Below are 16,067 nucleotides of genomic sequence, written 5' to 3' on the forward strand. Positions count from 1 at the left end.
GTCATGATTTCACGGTTTGTAGGTCTGAGCCCCCCATCGGGCTCTCTGCTGACAGTGCAGAGTCTGTTTGGGATTCTCTGTCCCTCTCTCTCTGCCCCACCACTATTCGTGCTCTCTCTCAAAATAAATAAACTTTAAAAACAAAAGATCAATAAATTTGACTACACGAAAGTTAAGAACTTCTGTTCAAAAAGACACCACTAAAATACCGAAAACATAAAGCACTGATGAGAAGACATTTGTCCCACATATCACCAAGAGGCTCTAGTAAGGTTACGTAAAGAATGTCTAACAAATCAGAAAAATAACCAAAAATAAATAAAACCAAAATAGACGACACAAGAGAAAAATCAGCATAAGGCTTGAGAAGGAATCACACACACACTGACGCCCCATGGCCGATAAACACCAGAAACGCTAAGTACCCACAGCAGTCATCAGAACTGAGCCCCAGTGCACCACCCACCCACCCAAATGGCTACAATTAAAACAACAAAACGAAGTCACTGGGCCCCAGGAATCACTCCCACGCGCTGCTACAAGCTGTGGAAAGCTGGCATCATCACCTACTGGAGTTGAACACAGTTTGGACACTGACCCAGGCTGCCCACTCCTGGCATCTACACAGCAGGAGCACAGGCCACCGGCCCGACACAGACCTTTCAGAGAACAATTACTCCTAATTCCCCAGAGCCGGAAACCGGCCCAGCGCCCGTCAGGACGGACAGACTGACGCACGGGCACAAAGGCTCAAGGAGAACACAGCGTGGCCACAGGCACCGGGCCAGACTCTCAGGACGCACGAGGAGGGACGGGGACAAGAACACACACCACCGATCCGATGACGTCGAAGTCAGGACAAGGGTTGTCCCCTCTGGCGAGGGGCGGGGGGGGGGGGGTCCCGGAGCCCTGGCTCGGGTTCCATTACGCGATCTTGGCAGTGCTCACACAGAGGTTAGTTCCGGTAAGTCTGCTAGATCTGTGTATGTCTGAGAGCTTTCCATTTGCACACTTTTCAACAGTCAGAGCATAACTGGGATCGCTCCTGTCAGAAAGGTGTTTTGTGCAGCAGGAAAAAACTAGTAAAAATCAAAGGGGAAAGGAGAACCCGAGCCTGACGACATTCACTAACCAGTTATTGCCCATCTATAGATATAGATGAATGCTTTTTTAAAAGAAATCTGTAAATCAGCAGCAGAAAAAGGTCAGTAAGAGATCTTCGCTATCTGGGGACGAGAACCGCCGGGTCTCGAGGCCTAGATGACACACGAGTGTCCTCCGCGGCGAGCGCGCGCACCTGCTGGCTGCTGTCTTCGGCGCTCCGCTTCAGCGACTCCTCCAGCTCCTGCCGGTCCCTCATCGTCTTCTCCAGCTGGTCGTTGGCTTGCCTCAGCATCACCTGCAGTTTCTTCACCTGCGCGATTTTCAGTGCCAATTAGAAGAAAGTACCGGAATTCGTTCATCAACATAAAAAAAAAAAAGCCCTAATTCCAAACGTTTTAAAAATCTCAATCTCCTTTTTCTCCCTGAGAAACGGCACAGATTTGCCAATTCAGAACGAATGACCTCACGTGATGACCGCAGGGTGCGGTACGGCTAACCAGCCACTCTGCACGTGGTGATCTCGCCCTGAGTCCTTCGGGCCAGGGCCCCGCCCCCTCACCCTGGCCCATCCTCTGCCTTCCCGTCTGCAGTCCGCACTTCCACTATGAATCGTCTACACTAAAGTCAAAACACGTTATTTCCCTACTTGGAATTTCCAACCTCGGCCCAAAGTCTTCAGGGTACAATTCAAATGCCTCCACCCCTACCCTGCCCCTCCAGGACCTCATCCTGGCCTCCCTTCACCAGCATCCTTCCCTTTGCCTCCAGCCCCACGCCACCCCACCTGTGAGCTGACCATTCTGCCGTGCCCACCGGGACCCAAGTACCCCGGACCGGCGAGGGACCTGCACGGACAAAGCGTCAGCACAATGCCCACCGAAGGGACTGGATGATGCCAGAAGAACTCCTCTTGATCCTACGGACTCTGACAAGCCTGCTGTCCTGAGGTCCTACGTTTCCTGAATGCTGCTGACGAGTCGCGATCAGACACCCAGACAGGCGCTCGTCAATCTCTGCACACCCCGTCGACCAAATCTCAATGTCTGTGACCCCATAAACTAATCTCAACGGATGCACACGTTTCTGACAAGGAGTAGGCGGTAAGCGATGAGGATGCGCCCCTCTCCCACCACGTCGGGAAGCACGTCCTGTCGGCGACCACGCCGGGAGCGCGTGCCCCACGGCGCTCCTGCTCCTGCTACCCGGGGGCCGAGCCCCCCACGTGGTGCCGGGCGAGCTGGGCCGGCTGGGCTCCAGTGTGCGCTCACCGGAAACACAAGTGACGCTGCACGCACCGGGCCGCCGCGCGTGTGACGCGGATGCACTTCAGGGAGCAGATGGGCGCCCCTGGTGCCAACCCCAGCCGCCCACCCGGCCGAGCACACCCACCTGGTCTCGGGTCTCGGCCTCCTGAGTCTGAATCCCTTGCAGCTGTGTCTCGTAATTGGAACACATGTCACAGCGCCTGCCGAGTTTGTTTCCAGCGTTATGTACCTGAAGGCACCAGAACGACGTCTCACCAGGCAGAACGAGGTGCTCCTACGTCGTGTACGTGAACACGTGCACAGCCTGACCCGTGTCACTCCGAGAACGACACGGGGGAGGTGGCTTCTGCAGAGACTTGCAGCAAGAAGCTACGATACAGGGTCCCCAATTCGAGTATGATCGGAGACCGAGGGACCCACCTTATAACCGGGTGGCCAAGGGCTGCAAAACACCTCGTCTGAGAAAAACGCAAGGCAAGAGGTGCCAGGCCGGGATGGTCACAGCCTAGGTGGGTGCTGCCGACCAAGGGCGGGGGGGAGGGGTGCGGGGAGCAACCAGCACCCCCTCCCCCCCACCACTACCACACGGAGGCAGCCCCAACGCGAACCACCCGGAGCGCCCTCTCTAGCGCGTGTTCCACACGAGGCCGTGGGGAGCAGTTTCTGTCAGGCTAGTCAGCGATCCCACTCATGGATCCACAGCTGCTCACAGGGACGTGGCCCCGGGGAAAGAAAGCACTAGAAGTCACAACACCTGGCCTCTGACCCACGTCTCCCTGCTCGGAGGAGAAACCCAAGCGTTTCTTGTGGCCTGAGACCAACCCTCACCTGCAGACCGGAGACAACGTCATCACTACCCAAGGTTCGAGCAGGCAGGGCGTGGGACGGTGGGGACGGCGAGGACAGCTCCGTCACCTCCGAGGCCACGTGCGAGTGCGCACGGACACTTCCGGCTCCCAGTCGTACGTCTACATTCGCCAACGCTCGCGGGAGGCAAGTTAACCCGTCCAGTGTTTCCCACCCCCTCCTCCAGCCCACCCGCAGCACCAAGTGCCAACAGCATGTGTGCTTTGCACGTCCAGGGAGTGAGCAGGAGTCTGCCAAGCGAACCACATCCGGGCTGCGCCAGCGTAAACTCGGCCGTGCCCCGGCTTCAGGCGGGACACCAGGCGGAGGGGGGGGTCACGCTCTGCGTGACTAGAGGCCCCTGCTCTGCCACGGTCACCGGGAGCAGCGGGAGCGCAGCATAACAGGCCGAGGACGCGTGTGCACGGCGACCCCAGGGGTGCCTCTCGAGTGAACACCAAATCCCAGAGCTACCCGGGAGCCCTCCAAGCGGACAAGAGGGGAAAAGTCAGAGAGCAGCTCACCTCCTTCTGCAGGAGATTCCACTCTGTCTCGCTGACTAAGCGGTAGCCGCTGGGGGACACGTATGCACTCTCCACACCCTGGGTGACGCTGGAGAGGAGGGACGCGGTCTCTTCCTGCTCTGGTGTCATGGCCTTGATTGCTCTCTCCTGGTCTTTGGTTAACATAAACCCACTTGGCATCTGCAGCGACCCCAGGGAGGCGGTGTCGAAGTTCTCAGACACCGAATCCGCTCCCACCAACGGCCCAAAATCCGACTCGTCCAGGTTTCCAGCAGACTTTGCCTTGTAGTTGTAGCCCAAAGCTTTGGATTGCAGCGAGCCCGAAGGCCCCAGGCTGTCCGTGGACTGTGCTCTCCTGAGGCCGTCTTTAAACGTGTCGCTGTCCGATTTACTGAATGGGTCTCCAGACGGCAACAGCAGGTCTGCATCTAAGGAGTGCACGGAGCCGCGGGTGCTATCCAGGCGCTCCTGATCCTGAGATGGGAGAACGCACAGCGCCCAGTTAGACGACTCTCTAGACTCAGAAAAGCTACCGTACACGTTACGTAGGACGACCGTTAGCACGCTCCTCCACGCGCTCTAAACATTTACGGAGTGTCTGGTACGTGCTGGGCACTAAACCAGGCACGCGGTACAACTGCAACCCTCACCTCGACGTGTTCACAGTTTCGTGCAAAAAACTAACAAGCCAGCAGGCTATTAGAATGCCCTCGATAATAAAATTACAGGCCAGAGACCTGTACTGGATGTTCTGGGGCCTCAAGGAGGGGCTTCGGCCCAGACGGAAGGGGTCAGGGAAGGGCTCCTTGAAGTTCAGGGTCAGGTGTGCTGAGTGGGAGGTGCCTGCTGCATATCCACACGGAGATACCCACCCAATGGACGGACGTAGTCTTTAGAGGCCGGAGAGTGACCACCATATAATGATAGAGCGTCCACAGCAAATCAGAACCCCTAGGAGGAACACCAAACCTGTCCACTTGGGGGACGGACAGAGGAAGGAGTAGCCTAAGTAGAAGGTAAATGAGGAGAATGTCGTGTGCCGGAAGATGTAATCAACACATCAGATGGGGCGCACTTGTGAAAGGAACGAGACGCAAAAGGTACCACGCTGTGTGATCCCATCCACGTGAAACACCTGGGACAGGTGAGTCCACAAAGGCTGGAAAACAAATCAGTGGTTGCCAAAGGCTGAGGGGAAGGAAACCGGGCAGTGGCTCCTTAGTGGATGTGGGGTCTCCTCTGCGGGGATGAAAACGTTTTTTTGTTTGTTTACATTTCGAGACCAGACTGAGATGCTGGTTGCACAACGCTGTGTATGTACTTAAATGCCACTGAATCGCGCGCTTGTAATGGCTAATTTTACGATGCGTGGATTTCATCTCAATTAAAAACCGCCTGGTGCAGCCCATTCCCAGGTAAGAAATGCACACAGTGCTTCCAGACGCAACCACACAGTTACCGGGAAAATCAGAAAGCGAGAAAAAAGTCGTAGGTTTTTCTTGAAATTCAGTGTATTCAATTTAAAGGACTAGTCTTTATTTTAACATAACATCCTGTCTACTTCATATTGTTTAATGATTTTAAGTTTGCTTATTTATTTTGAAACAGAGTGCAAAGAGTGGGGTGCTGTCAACACAGAGCCCAACACGGGGCTCAAACCCACAAACCGTGAGATCATGACCTGAGCCAAAGTCAGGCGCTTAACTGAGCCTCCCAGGCGCCGCTAAAAATGCTTTCGACCTTAAATTCGGCAGTTCTCTCCCCGAAGGCATCAGTAAGTCCGTGATGATTTTTGCCCAGGGAAGAGTTCCATATAACGGCAATATGGTATCACTTACAACGATCAAAGCTCCCAGACGAGTCAAAGACAGAACACCAATGTGGCTGTTAGTCTCGCAATCCTCTTTCTGATTCTCTGTATTTTATGATGTTTTGCCACGTGAGGACCTTGCTGGCCAGGCACAGACCGCCCCTCCAAGCTACCTAGTGCCTCCAATCAATAAAAACTCACCCATGAACACACCTCTCACATACACCCGACCAGCCCCGTGTCCAGCCGCCTGTCCCTACCCTTTTCACGCTTGCCTCACTACAGTTAGCCCGTGCTCCCCTCACCCTGAAGCAGCACGGGGCCAGGTACCCGAACTGAGGACAGACGCCACCCCAAGGCCCGCCACACCGTGCACGCCAGCTGGCCTTGCCTTCCCTCCAGGAGTGTCAGAAGCGGCTGCGACCCAGGACCCCTCCCCACAACCTGCTCCTGCTGCCTCACGACTGACTCGGATGCATCTTGGGTGGCTCTACCCGGTGTGCGTGTCACACGGTCCCTAGAGACCGTGACATAAATTTCTCTTTCAATGGCACTGACCTTTAAACCTGGGCACAAATCCACGAGTACGGCCGTAAGAAATTATGGAATATTTGCACACCAAAATAGTGTCGGCCGTTAAATACCGGTTGTGGGCAAACGTTTGCAGCATGCTATCCGCTGAAACCTTTACGATGGATTTCAGTGAAAAGCAATTTACACAGAACATCACGTCCAGTTGCAACATGGGCTACGTTTAAAAAGCAAAGATAGGGGGCGCCTGGGTGGCGCAGTCGGTTAAGCGTCCGACTTCAGCTAGGTCACGATCTCGCGGTCCGTGAGTTCAAGCCCCGCGTCAGGCTCTGGGCTGATGGCTCGGAGCCTGGAGCCTGTTTCTGATTCTGTGTCTCCCTCTCTCTCTGCCCCTCCCCCATTCATGCTCTGTCTCTCTCTGTCCCAAAAATAAATAAACATTGAAAAAAATATATTTAAAAAAAATAAATAAATAAATAAATAAAAAGCAAAGATAGAAACACATATATGTTAACTTTGGAAATGAAGAGAAAGAAAGAAGAGGTACACACCAAAACGCCAGTGGGGACTCTCTCTGGGCAGGAGGGTCACCCACCGGCTCTTTTTGTTTCAGAGGACCTGCCTGCACTTTGCAAGTTTTCCGCACCGAACACACGCTACTTTCGTAGTGAGAAAGGGACACTCTAATCCTGAGGCTAAACACAGGAGGTCCCACAAACTCCAATTGTCTTCAGCTAGAAATCGAGGTCCTTCAAAGCAGCACCGACTAACTTCACGTCCTCAGCTGAGCATGAACCGTCAGGACACAAGGCGGGTGCACTCGGCATTCCAACCGCAAAACGCCAGCCCCGAGAGCCGAAGGTGCTGAAGAGCCAGGAAATAGTGCTGAGCACAACACATACTACAGACCAAAAGGGACACAATCAAAAGACTTTTGAAAGGCCTCATGGTAAACGACAACAAATAAATCTCCCTTTCCTGTTTTCCTGCTCAGATATTTTCTGGGAAGTCTGACGTTCTTCAAACGTTCCTGCACACGGATACCACATGATACTCGGCAGGACCCGGAAACAGCCCTTCTCCTGGGAAGCAGACTGTTGAAAGGCGCTTGGCAGAATCAGGCTGCTTGGTTCCGTGTGTGCACCCCACAATGAAGACAGTGAGTGACACAGCAATGACGTCCTGCTTCTCAGCGTCCGTTAGGGTGTTTTCCCTTAAAAAAATGAGCAATCCATAAACACGGAGATAGAAGCCACGAGGACGCAGATGACACACAGCCAACACGAATCCGCACACGATCCAGAAGCACAGTCCCCGTGCCCACGGCACCGGACCCTCTCTGTCACCCTGTGTCACAGGCCAGAAAGGAGGGGCGGGGGGCAGCATGAACAAGGGTTGTGGGCATGGACACGGCGTGGGGTCGCCCAGCTGTGTAGGCCCTTCCGTGGCCAGCCAGGGGCTTCACTTTTACCCTGGGCGGGAACAAGAGCCTGTCCCCTGCTGACACGGGAGATGGCCGAGAGGACCCGGCGCCCAGAGAGAGGTGGGAGCCAGGCAGCACCCCAGGAGAGGGAGCCCGCGGCGCACAGGGCAGCACAATGGGACAGCGAGTGTGGCCACAACCGCGCGGATGACCGGGCGCTGTGGCACCCGCGCAGGATCTGCCGGGGCACGCGGGGGGCAGCGGGTGGACAGGCCGCGGACTGGCCACCTGCGGAGGTGACCGCTGAGGGGGAGGGGTGTGTCTGCGCGTGTGAGCACGGCCCCGGGGCCACGGGAACGCCTCTGTCCACCTTGGGGCTCCACCTGATGCCCCAGCCAGAGACCTCAGATCTGCTAACACGGGGGGACGTGCTGTAGGGAGTTCAGTGTTTGAACACTTCACACGCTCTCTTCTAAACAGAAAGCTCCAAGTATTAGCAACATTTAATATTCACATCAGAAAAGATTTTACAGTTTTATCATGTAAAAGTTTTCTCCTACGGTTTTAATTTGGGAACCACGGGGAAAGAGAACGTCTGATGACTTCGCAGATGGTGACAGAAGCCACCACGCGTCTCCAGGAGCACCGCCTAGGGTCTAAAACAGACATAAACACTGCCGTCTTGTCGAATGCCACGCGAGGAGCTGCCTACGTCCTCCCCGTGAAGGACGCGCCCGACGCAGGAGAAGCGACACGTGGTCATACCACGTGCGCAGCGACCCCGAGGGCAGACTCACTGTACCTCCTCGTTTGACAGCTGGGCTGCAGATTCCTCCTGCGCTAACGCGCACACCACTGGCGCCTTCACCTCCTCCTCGACCTCTGCTTTTTTATGGTCCTTCCTCTTGTTCAATCTCTGTTGTTCATCTTCCTCCTGAAAGTCACAGAAAATGCATACATGTGTTACCCAGGCGGTCCACACCTAACGATTCATACGGTTCTTCAGCCACTGAAGACAAAGAGCAAAGCCTTACGAGGAAACTGGACACTGAGGCCTGTCTTGGGATCGCATCTAAGGATATCTGGTCAGAACGAAATGTTGTAATACTAGAGGCACAAAGAAGGAAAGCCCGTCACGAAGACAAACCAGGACACAGGTTCCAAGAAGAGCGTGCACGTGAAAGAAACACGAAACAAACCGCCCCCTCCTCTTCAAGAGAGAAGACTTACATGAACAATTCTCCGGGTGATGAGAGAGACCGCGAGGGCAGGACGCAGCCATCAGAAACACGTACAAATTTACTTGGAACACACAGGAAGGCTTGAAACTGATGTGACAGTGCGCTCGACAAACATGAACAGGCTACCTCAGTGCCCCAAACGGCCTCATGGGAGGGACAATCACAACACAGACAAGGACGGATGAGGTTCTGCGGCACAAAAGGACAATCTCATCGGTAGGAGCTAGAACCGGGCCCAGAAGCAGGTCAGCCGGGTCTGGAAGCGGCAGTGACAAGAGCCTGCCGACCGCGTGAGAGCGGCAAGCGAGGGTCCCGGGAAGGCAGGCGGACGGGGCAGTGTCGAACAATCTCCGGGGCCGAGAAGACACAGCTCGGGAAATGAGAGGCGAAGACCGGGGCAGGGAGTTAGAGATCTGCCATCAGCCCCCACCTCATCCAGAGAGTTCTGGTGTGTGTTCTGATACCCATACCGCACGCGGCTTTACATGTAAAACCTTAGCACGACGCTGACATATGGAAAACCCTCCGTAAATGTTGGTTAAAGGCCTTAAGTGACCGGTTCCGGCATTTAGACGGTCTTAACGGACAGCAGGAGGGCATGGTTAGATCTGTACTTTAGAATCTAAATCCTCAGGGTGGCTGTGTCTGCACAAAAGAAGGATGAGTCAGAATTAAAACAAAAGACATTTTAAGGACGGAACATCTGAAAACCAAAACCCAACCCAAGTCACACAAGGTCACTGGAAAGCGGCTCACGATGCCTAGAAAGCTTCCACGCGGCTTCCCCGGGGAGGTATTTGCACCCACGCGCAACGTACTACGGGGCACCAGCTGCACTGCTACCGGAAATGGAAAAGAAACAAAGACGACGGGACCCGCGTGGAGAGAGCAGGGAGGGGGGTGGCGCGGCGCTTAGCGAGGCCGACGGCTGCCTGCGGGAACAGGTGCCCCGCCACGTGATGAGGAGAGGAGGCCGTGGAGTGCCTCTGCTACAGGCCCGCGTGACACGAGCCAACCCGAAGACGCCCTAAAACACGGCAGCGCCCGGGAGGCGGCCTCCCAGGCGACGTCTGCGGATGATACGCGGTCGTCCCCGAAGGGAGGTGACCGGCGGACTTTATCGCTTTGCCTTTGCCACCAATCTCTTTGGCAGGAGATGTATCTGTGTACCGCTCGTGTCGGCTCAACAGGTTTTAAAGGTAAGGAGAAAAGAGGCTCTCGGGCGCGCGGCCTGCCGGGCTCCGGCCTTTTCAGGCCGGTCCGCACCTCCCTCCCCACGCGGTCCCTTCCGGTGCGGCCGCCAGGGCCATGTCACGGAGACGCGGCCCGGACAAACCTAGTCCGGGAGCCCTGGGAGCCCCGGACAGAGCCGCGCAGAAGGCTCTTCTCAGAAGTACGCACCGTTCCGAAGACGGTGGTGGCTACATGGGCTCTGTACCCCAGACGCGGCCATTTCCAAAGCCGCAGACCCACGCCCCTCCGCCCGCCGGAGCTGCTCCGACTCCGCGGTCGTGGGGTGGGGGGCGGGGGTGCCGCTCACCTGGTCTCTCCTCCGCAGCGCCTCCACCCGCCGGAGCTGCTCCGACGTGAGCACGACCTCCATGCGCTGCATGTCCCTCATCAGCAGGCGCTGGGATTCCAGAAACTGGTCGTTGGCTCTCTGCCACGTGTGCTTCAACTGGTTGTGTTCCTGTCGCTCTTGTTCCAGGAGCCGGCACACTGTCGGGGACCCCCAACCAAGACACCGAACTTGAACAGCAGACCATGCCCGCGGCACGGGGCCGCCAGACCGGGTCTGGCCGCTGGCCTGTCCCACCGGGGTCGGGATGAGGACCCAGGGCTGACCGGCCGCGGGACACACGGCAGCTGTCCCGCCTCTCCCAGAGCAGACCCGCCCCGAGCCCCCCGTAATGGCGGCGTGGACGAGGGGCCCCTGTGCTCAGGAAGCGCTAGAAACCCTGGTTAAATGAATCTTTGAAGGTTCCTTCCCTGCAGGACTTGGAGCTCAGCCTCTGCAGCGCGTGTTCTCTCAGAGGAGCTCCCAAGTTCACGTGACCGGACGTCCCTTCCCACACCACTCACCGCACACGCGTGCTCGGGAACGCGCCGTGGGAACGGCTGCTCCGGAAGCCGAAGGCACAATAACCACTCCCCAGCGTCCTTACACACACGCTGATACACCCGTCACCCAGAGACCCGCCCTGAGCCCGGGCCGGCCCTGACCGCCCAGGATCAGTCACGGGTCCCGTGTAACGGCTGGCCTGCCGGCACTCGGCGCTCGGCCGTCTTGCTCCGACGAACGAGCGGTGGCATCGCCGTCACTCAAGCCACAAACCCGAGAGAACACTCGTACCGCTTTCCCGTCTCGCCCCAACACGGCCCTCTGTGACTGTGCCAGGTGACGGCCAGCCTCCGCCACCCGCCTCGGACCAGCCCTCACGGCTCGACCGGTACGCTTCCCGGCCTGCCCTCCGGACTGCTGGCAAACTGAACTTTCTGAACCGCACAACTTATGTTACCACTCGCAGTCTAAAGCCCAACAGAGAGGCCAAGCACGAGGCCCCATACTGTCCAGTGCCGCTCAGACAGAAGTCCAGGACAGGCAAATCTGCAGGGACAGAGAGCAGACCGGCGGCTGCCGGGAGCTGGGGCGGAGGAGGACACGGCGAGCGGCTGGGAACGAGCACGGAATTCCCTTCCGAAGTGGTGAGAATGTCGTGGAATTAGCGGTAACGGCTCACACCACACCTCTGTGAGAACAGACTTTAAAAGAGCCAACACCATGGCATGTGAATTAGGTCTCCATAAAGCTGTCATTTAAGAAAAACATTTGAAAGAAGCTCGCTCCTGCCCACAGGCCAGAATCCAAGTCCCTGGGCAGAAGGCGTCCACGACCCAGGTCACGTCAGCACGTCAGCCTCTCCCATCACGTCTTGCCCCGCTGCCCTCACGTCCTAACTTGGCCGGAGCTCCTCCTTCGCCTTGTCACACCACATGCAAATGGCCTGGGACAACAAGTCCATGTCTGGCCACCTGACCAACACCCACCTCTCTTTACAACTTCTCTTAAAAAGCTCACCAGTGGCACTGCCACCCCCAAGCCCAGCACCCGTGACCGGCCACAGCGGTAACTCGGTGGCATGGCTACTGTCCCCAAGTCAGGCTGCAGGTTACACAGCCGCTCGACCGTTACCGGCCTTCCTTTCACTGACCTACGATTTTTGGTGTGAGTGTTCCAGAACGGAAATGGTCCCCTTACTTTTAATGAGACTTCTCAGATCCTTTTCCAGATGTGTCAAGGGGATTAAGGGCCGGGCACACCGTTTAAATGGAAATCCCTACTTCTTTTGGACATTTTCAGAGTTTGCATGTCTTTTCGACAGCAGCAGCACATATGAAACATGCTTCCAGAAAGCCAGAGACTCACTCAAGCTTTGGGTCATTTTCATAACATTTTGTGAGATTAAATTCCGTAGGCCTTTATAATTTCAGCTTTCCACTCCCGGGGGAAAGAACGGACTCATTCACAAACCTAAATTACTGGTGGAAGAGCTGTATTTCCCACGGCAGTTGAAACACTTAAAAGTGCCCACTGTGGGACTCTGACCCCACAGCCCTACCCTTGCCCGCTAAAATATGTTACTCGTATCGCCCTCAACGTGGACGAGATTTCAGGGGGTCCATGCATTTAGGTGAGGAAAAAAGCTTGATCTTCATTTGCACTAACTCCTAACTGAAATGTATCATTTCCTTTAATTATAAAATGTGGGCAAGCAACCACAGTAAGTATGACAATACTCATGACGGTCACCGGCACAAGCCGCGGATGTGACATCTCTGTACAGCAGCTGCAGATCTTAAAAGATCACTGAGCTCAGCGCTTCAAAAGTAGTTACTTTTTATTTAGTGCCTTAATAAAACAGCACCCTCGTTCCTGTATCTTAAGTCTGCAGTCATTTATATTTTGATCACCATTTTATAGTAAGTCGTTTCTTCTGCATTTACTATTCTAGGGACTAAAAACATGATCCTAAGAGGGTCTCACGAGACCGCCAAGAGAAGTTCGTGACACAACAAAGGTTAAGAACCCCAGCAATTAAGACTCGCTAGCAGAATTAAAGACAAAAGTGGATCTTTATTTTAATGGGGAAAAGATAAGGCTTCTCCCCCAGGCCGGGGAAAAGAGAGTCAATTTCCGCAGAACCCCGCTAGCAGCCTCGTGAAATCAAAACCACTCCTCACAAACGGAGACGCTCCTCGGTCCTCGACCTGCCCTCCGGCCCCACTTTCCCTTTGGTAGAACTACCTCCATCAAGTTGGGTCTGGGGGCAAAAGCAGTTTAAGCAGAAATTCCCGGCCCTCCTGTCTCTGCCCACACCTCGCGCCTTGTGAAGCTGTTCCATTACAGCCGCGAGTCTTTAGGCCTCACGGCTCCCAGGACAACACTCCAACCGACTGCAGGGCTTACGGTGAATCCCTCACGTGCGGCCTCTCGGATTTGTTCTGGTTTTCTCAGAGACCGAGACTAAAACTACAGAGGATACGTATTTACCTTCGTGCAATTCCTTCCGAAGTTTCTCGGCATCTTCCTGTAGAACGGACTTCTGAGTGTTCAGGACGGCTACGTACATCTCCAGATCAGTCCTGCAGGATTTCTCAGCTTCCAGATAGTGATTCAGCTCCTTAACCTGAAACAGAATGCGATGCTATTAAAGTAAAACCTACAATAGTTTCTACTTGAGACCTATCGGTGATGTGTATGTATGTATATCGGAACGTGCCTTGAAAATAACTTGAGTTTGTATTTACATAAATTGAAAAAGTTAAACAATTTTTAATTAGAGCACACACACACACACACACACAGTCTTCTTCATAACTGTATCCCAGAGTGACACCATATGGGACACTCCTGTGCCTCGCTTTCCAAAAAGGCAGCTCCAGGGTGTACTCCCAGAGCAACACGCACACGTGCTCATTTTGCCATACTCTCAGTCACACGGAGTTGTTGCGGGTTCTTTTCAAAACAGCAGTTAATTTCTAAAGATAAAAATGGTACCACACTCTTGTAAATTTGCTTTTCTTTGATTTCTGGTGAGGTGATCCCAAATGCCTTAAACTTATAAAAAGGACACATTTCGAACAGGCACACACATCGGAAGGAAAAAAGAGGAAGTCATAGTGGAAAAAATAGTCTCATGCTGTAATAAACACAAACTTGGAGGCAAGTGTGGGGTATGTTTTAAAATCACATCTTTTAAAGTTTACTTATTTATTTTGAGAGAGTGAGAGAGAGCACGAGTCAGGGAGGGGCAGAGAGAGGGAGACGGAGACAGAGAATCCAGGCAGGCTCTGCACCGTCAGCACAGAGCCCAACGTGGGGCTCGAACTCACGAAACTGTGAGATCATGTCCTGAGCTGAAATCAAGAGTCAGGATGCTTAACCAACTGGGACACCCGGGTGCCCCTAAGATCACATCTTTTAAAACATGTCTTATTCCTGCTTAACGATTAACTGTAATACTCAAGTATTACCAAGACAGTCTCATGTGTGAAACAGTTATGACCAAAGTGAAATGCAGTCTTGCCCCAGAGAGTGATCACAGAATCACTTGGACTGTCTTATAAACTGCCCATCCTAAGTTCTGGCTACTCGTGTCAGCTTTTTCCGTGGTTACGTCCAACTTCACTTTCAAGGCCACTTCCAAGCTTCTCTTCTTCCTACTTCTTCAAACTTGAAAATGCTGGCGGTCAAGTTTCCGGTGAACTCGACCACACGTTAGTACTGGTCACAGGCTAAAATGATTGTTGAAGCAGCCACCCGACGCTTCCCTGGATGTGGTCAGACGACCGGAGACATGAAGCAGGTGTGACAAAGCACTGACTGCTGGGAGGCGTGTCCCTGTCACTGGAGAGGGCGGGACTCCAGCCGGAGATAAGGAAGAGTCGGTGTGCAGACACACAGCGGTATCAATCACTAATTCGACCTGCTACTACTTCTTCGCGCAAATGCCTGACTCGATTTGTGATGAATGAATCTCTAACGTCTGAAAGCTACTAAGCAGAACCCTGGGAAAGTGGTGCCACAGTATGTGAATGCCCTTGAATTCCACTTGCCCTGACACGTAACAAAGCCAAAAAACACACAGACACCCACAAAAATCTAGGTGAGAGCTGGAGGGTGGGGTCAGGAAAGCTACCTCTAGGGACACCTATGGTACCAGCATCGGCGTGTGACAGAAGGAAGGGAAGCAAGGACGACCCCAAGGACCCCGTATTTGTCAACTGGGGCTCCAACCGGACAATGGCAGCTGAAACCGCAAGAGTTTCTCGCCCGTTCCAGTAGTGCGTAAACATGACCAATTTGTGTGGCGGACTCACAACCTGCTGAGGGTGGGACACAACTCCCCTGTCACGTTCACACCGGGTCGCTGTCCCATGTCCGGGCAAGTGTCTCCACCCTGCCTTCCTCCAAACTGTCCTGGGTACACCTCTGATCCCCCACTTCTCCGTGTGAATTCTGGGATCCACTTACCGTGTTCCTTACTGAACCCTATTGGAATCTGGGTGGAATTCTGAGTTTATAGGTGAATTTGGGGATATACTACCTGCCTTATAATACGTTATCTTTTCATTCCGGAACGCACGTATTCAGACCTTCATTATAATGTATTCCGTAGAGATCTTACCCGTTTTTGTTTAGATATATTCTCGGGTAACACACAGTTAGGCCTTTTTGGCGTTTTTGTTTTGTTTTGCTTTTGCTACCGTGAATGGGATCTTCCCCCCGTTGGACAGATTACTGGAGTACACAAACGCGGTCACTTCCGTCTGTTGCTTTTGTTGGGACAACGTTCTTGAACTGTGGTCAGGTCTGACAGTGTGTTTGTACGTCGTCCTGGTTTTCTACATAAACCACCAAATCCATTTTGTTGTTTTCATTCGGTTCTTAAGCCCATCTCTCCGTCTCGTCTTGCTGTGTCATCCAGGGCCACAAAAACAATCCGCACAGAATCACGGACTACGGGTCTGCTCACGTGGTTCCTGTCATGAATGGTAAGGCTGCTGAACACTCCTCATTAATGATAATGTTTGCTGATGGTTTGATAAACAGTTCTCATCAAGTCACTGGATGTTTAAGTTTATCAGATGCCTTTCCGAAGCCAAGAGGAACACACTGCCCTTCTCCTACAATCTTTCCATGTGATGCGTAACAGTAGTGGGTTTTCCGGTGATACACCCTCCCTAAATTCCTGGGAATATATCCTATTTGGTTAAGATGTTTTTCTTTTTTTTTTTAACTACACTGTTGAGAATTTTTGT

General features: G+C 53.8%; 1 protein-coding gene across 4 annotated transcripts in view; it reads right to left on the reverse strand.

Annotated features, from left to right (window-relative positions):
* The window catches only part of RABEP1 (rabaptin, RAB GTPase binding effector protein 1), a 102,634-nt gene that overhangs the window by 13,737 nt on the left and 72,830 nt on the right, over window positions 1-16,067 (reverse strand). For all 4 annotated transcript variants that reach the window (XM_047832215.1, XM_047832214.1, XM_047832216.1 and 1 more), the window contains 6 exons: window positions 13,297-13,432; window positions 10,285-10,463; window positions 8,306-8,437; window positions 3,740-4,213; window positions 2,494-2,598; window positions 1,298-1,414 (listed from right to left, as the gene is read on the reverse strand). In XM_047832215.1, the coding sequence (XP_047688171.1) occupies window positions 1,298-1,414; window positions 2,494-2,598; window positions 3,740-4,213; window positions 8,306-8,437; window positions 10,285-10,463; window positions 13,297-13,432 (1,143 nt within the window). The remainder of the gene's footprint in view (window positions 1-1,297; window positions 1,415-2,493; window positions 2,599-3,739; window positions 4,214-8,305; window positions 8,438-10,284; window positions 10,464-13,296; window positions 13,433-16,067) is intronic.

Source organism: Prionailurus viverrinus, chromosome E1, assembly GCF_022837055.1.
Source record: "Prionailurus viverrinus isolate Anna chromosome E1, UM_Priviv_1.0, whole genome shotgun sequence".
NCBI classification, from domain to species: Eukaryota; Metazoa; Chordata; class Mammalia; order Carnivora; family Felidae; genus Prionailurus; species Prionailurus viverrinus.